This window comes from Poecilia mexicana, unplaced genomic scaffold, assembly GCF_051168715.1.
Source record: "Poecilia mexicana isolate PSO_F unplaced genomic scaffold, ASM5116871v1 scaffold_11, whole genome shotgun sequence".
Lineage (NCBI taxonomy): Eukaryota > Metazoa > Chordata > Actinopteri > Cyprinodontiformes > Poeciliidae > Poecilia > Poecilia mexicana.
The window spans coordinates 9,772,386-9,778,238 of NW_028263380.1; the positions used below are offsets into that span (position 1 = coordinate 9,772,386).

General features: G+C 42.6%; 1 protein-coding gene across 1 annotated transcript; it reads right to left on the reverse strand.

Moving 5' to 3' along the window:
• Window positions 1–2,411: 2,411 nt before the first annotated feature.
• Window positions 2,412–5,608, reverse strand: evx1 (even-skipped homeobox 1). Its single transcript, XM_014982957.2, has 3 exons — window positions 4,995–5,608; window positions 4,043–4,281; window positions 2,412–3,690 (listed from the first exon to the last, which is right to left on the reverse strand). The coding sequence occupies exons 1-3, from the start codon at window positions 5,533–5,535 to the stop codon at window positions 3,154–3,156; spliced, it is 1,317 nt and encodes a 438-aa protein (XP_014838443.2). The 5' UTR covers window positions 5,536–5,608; the 3' UTR covers window positions 2,412–3,153.
• Between the last annotated feature and the right edge of the window lie 245 nt (window positions 5,609–5,853).

The window sequence follows — 5,853 nt, forward strand, 5'->3', positions numbered from 1 at the left end:
ACCTGCTTAAACTCTCATTACACTGTGGTCAGGTTACATCAAACTAGACCTAATCGTTTTTTTTTTTTGTTTTTTTTTTGTTTTGTTTTGTTTGATTTTCTTTTAACAATATATTGCAAAATGTTACAAAATGTTATAGCATTTTTGTTGGTTAAAAAAATCAGAACCCTCCCCCCCCCAGATCTTTATGGTTACTGTTATGGTAAAATATTTTAAACTGAGGTATCTTTGATCTTTGTATTTTACAGCAAATAATTAATCGCAGGGCTGACCCAACGCAGACTCAAGTGCTACTTAGGGGCATGCAGACCAGATGGGGGGCCCCCAAGAGAGCTTGATTTCTCCCAACGAATAAATAGGTTTCAGTGCGTCTATAATGACTCTTAAGTGTTGCTTCAAAGTTTTATGAATTGCAAGTTCAAAGAAATCCAAAATGTTTTCAAATTCAAAATAGTTTACTTATGATTTTATACAAGTGACAAATGTAATTAAAAGAAGAATATATTCAGAGAACATGTAATAATTTAATGTTCGATTAATCGTGTCTGCGGCTTGTGTCTGCGCTGTAGTTCCATTTTGTGCACATTGTAACTGGTGACTAATAAATAAATAAATAAATGGCAACTGTAGTCTAGACCTGATGATCAGGACAAACGAATGAATCCAATAAATAACTTTGTGATTATTTTTCTTTTTCCTTGTCATACATCATCTAAACTTGAAGTGGGATGAGGTCTGATCATTAATTGTATAAAAATTAATACATCACTGTGTTGCTTGCGCTATTGAAATAAGTTAACTATGAAGAAAAAAAATCAATATTTCTGAGTTACCTCTTCATTTCGATGCCCCTGAAAAGTTTCTATTTTTAAGGGCTACAATCATTTTACTTAGCGATCTACCTCTACTCCGCAGAAACATCTGGGACACCGTACCCCTTAAAAGCATAGGTTTAAGGATTATGACTGAGTGAAAATTGGAAACTGGGAATAAATCTTGTTTGTTTATTGTGAAAGTTTTTATGTTTTGCCCGTTTTTTTTCTTGTGCAGTTATATACCGTCACTGAACATTCCAAGAAGAAGAATCAACGTCCAGCCTTTAAAAATACGAGGCATTATGTCCCAATGACGTCTTATCTGCGATATGAAATGTATATCAAAAGCAAATCTGCATCTCCGTGAGCCGCATGCGTCCCCCCTCAATCCCATTTACGCTCTGAAAAATCGTTTAATTTGCGCGGCCCCTGTTCTAACGCAGTCAATTAAGATGCCGCTAATTGTTTGCGCTCCTACTTGAAAGATCGATGCTTCTTCATTTTTTTCTCTCGCTCTCTCTATCTCTCTATCTCCAGTATCCAGACAACTAATTCCGTGTCTATTAAGTGGTTGCAGAGAAAATATGAGTGGCGTTAACGGAGCCCGGGGACCACTTAGCTGTCACGGTCAATCTCTTTCTCCCGTCAGGAGATATATTGGAGAGGATTGGGGGGCCCACGCTGGGGTGTTTTGACAGCGGCCACTTGAGAGCAAAATTTGTGTTATTTTCAAAAGAAGGAAACTGGGGACCTTGTTCTGAACGAAACAAAAAAATAAATAAATAAATAAAAATAAAAAAAATAAAATAAAAATAAAAATATATATATATATGTATATATATATATATGAAAAATAACAAAGGTTACTGTAACGCATCACAAGAATTTCAATAATTTAAAAAGAGACAAATGTGTGTAGTTGACAAAAATGAATTTCATTGACTTAATTTATTGCAAATAAGACATTATAGACAACGCAGTCGGAAAAAAACATAAGCAAATAATAATAATAATAATAATAATAATAATAATAATAATAATAATGCAAACATAGAGCAAAACAGAACAAAAAATACCCTCCCCCCTCCAAAAAACGAACAAACAAAAAAACAACAAAACGATAGAGATCTATGGATTTGTATGGCTATTTATGGTTGGTCAGTCATTGCGTTTATTAAAAAAACAATAATGATATTAATTATAAATCTTAAATCTAACTTTTTTTTTTTCTTTTTAGAACACAGATCGTGTCCAAATTTAATCCAAATAAGAACTTTCAAAGTCAGGGTCACTTTCAAAGTCTTTTCACTCTCATTTCTTCCCAGTCACATTGAAGCATCAGAGGACGTCCTTCCATCTTTAATTTTTCAACAAAATTGCTCCAGTTTGGCCAGGCAGTCCGATTTGCTTCTAGAGGCGCATATGAAAGTGTTGACAAAACGTACAACTTAATTTGCGTTTAATCATATATATATATAAAAATCTGTGTATATATATATATATATATATATATATATATATATATATATATATATATATATATATATATAAAACACCAAAAGAGGAGCGCAAAAAAGAAGATGTCCTTCCATTTTCTCCTCCTTTTGATTGTCCCCTCTCCATCCTCCTCTGCGCACCCCCCGCCCCTTCCCTTCACCCGCCTCCCCAATCCATCTCCCGCATCAAGTCGCGCGGGATGTGCAGCCTAAGTCTAATCCGTTCCCTCGGCGCCTTGTTATACCTTTTGTCAGCAACGATCCCTTCCTCCTGGTATTACCATTAATTCAGCGCTCAAAATGTGCCGGCTCGTACATATACATCACTTACTAATTTTACTTGCATGTGCACATTTCGGCCCGTGCCGCTGCCTCCGCCTCTTCTAGGACCCCGATGTGGAGAGTGGCTTCTAATGAGACGGTCATAGTCTGCCTTATGGAAAAAAAATAAATAAATAAATAAAAAATATCCCCTTGTTAAAAAAAAGAGAGAGAAATGGAAAGCATCATTCTCGCGTAACTAATTATACACGTAGATCGATTTAGATGCCTAAAGGGGCGACAAGCAATAACAATGAGAGAAAACCTTAATGATATCCATTCAACTGGATTTGACGCCCCTCAAATAAGTCTTCTAAACACATCATATCTGGTATCCCTGTCTTGATGTCCTGGCTCTGAAGTAGCGTTAAGTTACAGTCAGGGCAGATTCTTTGAGCGCTTTCTTGAAGGTCGGAAATGTTGTTTTCCTCTCCGACTTATTCATGCTGTTTTAGTCCTGGTCCAATAATGCAGAGGTTTATGCTTACACAAACGGGGAGAGTTGGTTTTTGTTTTTGGTTTCATCTGGTCAGAGGCACCTCTTCCCTCTGGTCTAGTGTAACAGATGAAGATTTACTGAGCACCGAAGGCGTAAAAGTGACAAAAGAGTCTGTCCTGCTCGTTGGGGAGCAGGTAAAGTCCGAACCGGATGGCCTGCTAGCAATCCCGTTGGACTGACTAGTGTGACAGGCCAGGCAGGAACAGGGACTCCCACCCGGGCCGAGGCCATGGGCCGGGCCTGACGGGTACACGGAAGGGTGCCTAAAGGCGCACAGGAGCTCTGGCCTCTGGTAGGGGTGAGACAACACCCGGAAGCTGTCCAGAGAGCGCAGCGGAGTCGAAAAAGGTGTGGCACCAGGGGCCGGGGCGCCACCGACGCCGACACTCAGGGGAGAATAGTAGGGCAACGGCAGGTGGGACGGGAAGGGGTAGGGCAGGTTCCCAGTGGCCGCGGCGTGGCTCATCATGTAGGTGTAGAAGGCCGGGTCGGCGGGGTGAGGCCACGTCATGGCCAAGCGCTGGCGTTTGTCTTTCATTCTGCGGTTCTGGAACCACACCTGGAACAGAGTCGCATTGGGTCAAAGATTAACCACGGCCCTCCCACTGACCAACAACAACAAAAGCTAAACCCTCCAGAACTTCCGCTTTTACGCTAACAGGCCCAACTTCTAATTTTGTGTTTTCTTTCAACAGATTTCACATCTACCTAATCAAAGTAGCTGTGTTTCTTAAAGGAAATATGATAAAATGACAGAAAGTGACTTTTTTAAATTTTCTATTTATTTATGTATTTTTGCTAATTCACATTGTATTAGCGTAGAGTACGTCTCTTTTGTGCATCTGGAGCATGGTTGCCTTCTCACCAATTTAAGCCAAAAACAATATTGTCACCAAATATAACAATCTTACTTTAATTGTGGTTTCAGGTAGATTTAGAGCAGCTGCCAGCTCGCATCTTCTCGGCCTGGACACGTAGTTTTCCCGATAGAACTCCTTCTCCAGTCGGGCGATTTGCTCCCGGGTGAACGCCGTTCGGTACCGGCGGATCTGGTCCGCTCCGTAGGACAGAGAACCCTGACCAGGGATTGTCTTACCCGGGTCGGCGCCGGTCTCGCCCGGAGAATGACCCGGAGATTCTCCGTTTCGACCTGAATCAACATGCAGAATGATGCATCAAGTTCAGCGAGGAAGAACAAACGCTCACTGACTGCAAAGGATGAGCACAGCCATATTTGAGAGGACTTCTCCTCCACTCTTAACGGGCCTTCCTGACATGCAGCTAAAGTCTTTATTTAGTGGGGTGTTCTCCTCTTTCACGGTTTACACAAACAATTAATAAATACGAACATGTCAAGAAGACGTTACACGTACAGATAAATATGTGTAACATTTCTGCAGGCCTATTTCACATTCACGATTCTCGGTTTTTGCATCTTGCATGAACACACAAAAAAAAGGAATAAAAAGATTCAGATGTTCTTTCGTTCACACATTTTTTTCGTGTGTTTTTTTTTTGGCGGCTACTTAAAATTCTATTTTCTGCCTCATGCAGTTCAATTAGGCACACGGGCACATTCGCTGCCAAAGTCAGTGATGAGAATGTCTGATTACACTGTGGGTGTCACCGCAGCGTTTTTAGCCACTTGACAGAACAGCTGCATGCACCGACAGCAGTTGGTACTTGATTTCCTCCGGCTCCACTAAGCCGAAACATTCAGGATTTCATTAAAGCAGTGTTCAACAATACCCTGGTAACTTATGCACGGATTTCTTCGTATGACATTTACAGGATGCAAAATTCAGCGTTTTGGTTTGCATGTAAACACAGAGTCCAAAAATAAAAAAACAAATGTCGCACTACCTTTAGACGTTGGGTAGTCCATGCTCTCAGGGGTGCAGCTCACATCAATTTCCTCGTAGAAGTCCGACTCGTTGTCCGAACTGCTGCCATCTTTGTGATGCCGTACCCCGGAGGAAGATACGGTGACCGACCTGGTGTCGGCGCACATGCTCCTCCGTGAGCTCTCCTCCGGCGCAAGCTCCGCGGTCCTCTCCCGCGAGTACGGCGCAGCGCCGGGGCTCAGGCAGCTCCTGTGGCCCGGCTTCCCCTGCGGCTCTCGAGCTGGGATCCCAGTGACTCCCTCCGCCGATCTCACCATCACCACCTCCTCTCTGCCGTCCATCACCCGTCGCTGTTCTGAAAAGCGTCGACTTCGCGGGAGAGCGCGAGCGGCCAGAAATGTGAGCCGGAGGTTCTCAGCTTGGAGTCGTCGGAGGTGGGAGGGGTGGGGTTGGAAAGCGTTTTTGGAAAGGCTGCTGGGAAAGAGGGGACGCAATCCGGTGTGACCCTCAGAGAAGAGCGCGGCAGAGTGTGGAGACGGAGCTCTGGGAGGGATCACCATTTACCCTCTCTCTCTCTTTCTCTCTCCCCTTCTACAGAGCTGTCATTCCTAACAGGCCAGTCTTCAGGATGGTCCCCCCTGATGACGCCACGGATTGATTAGAAATCTGGGTAAACAGAAGGAAGAGAAGGTGGTGGCGCTGTGGTTGGGGAGGTGGGGGAAAAAGGGAGGGGGGTGGAGAGTGTGTGTCAGTTTCTGTATTTCAAATCGATCATTTGTGTATATTGATTCATTTGGTTACCTCAAAAATAGTAACAGTTGTAACAACTCATATCAGCATGAATGATTCCAAAACAAAACTAGAAGTGAAAATGCTGA

Excerpts from the sequence above, each read along its gene's own strand:
- evx1 (XM_014982957.2), bottom strand. The coding sequence starts at position 5,535 with ATGGTGATCCCTCCCAGAGCTCCGTCTCCACACTCTGCCGCGCTCTTC. Across the intron at positions 4,282-4,994 it reads GGACTACCCAACGTCTAAAG|GTCGAAACGGAGAATCTCCG; the intron begins GTAGTGCGACAT and ends ATGTTGATTCAG. Across the intron at positions 3,691-4,042 it reads TACCTGAAACCACAATTAAA|GTGTGGTTCCAGAACCGCAG; the intron begins GTAAGATTGTTA and ends ACTCTGTTCCAG.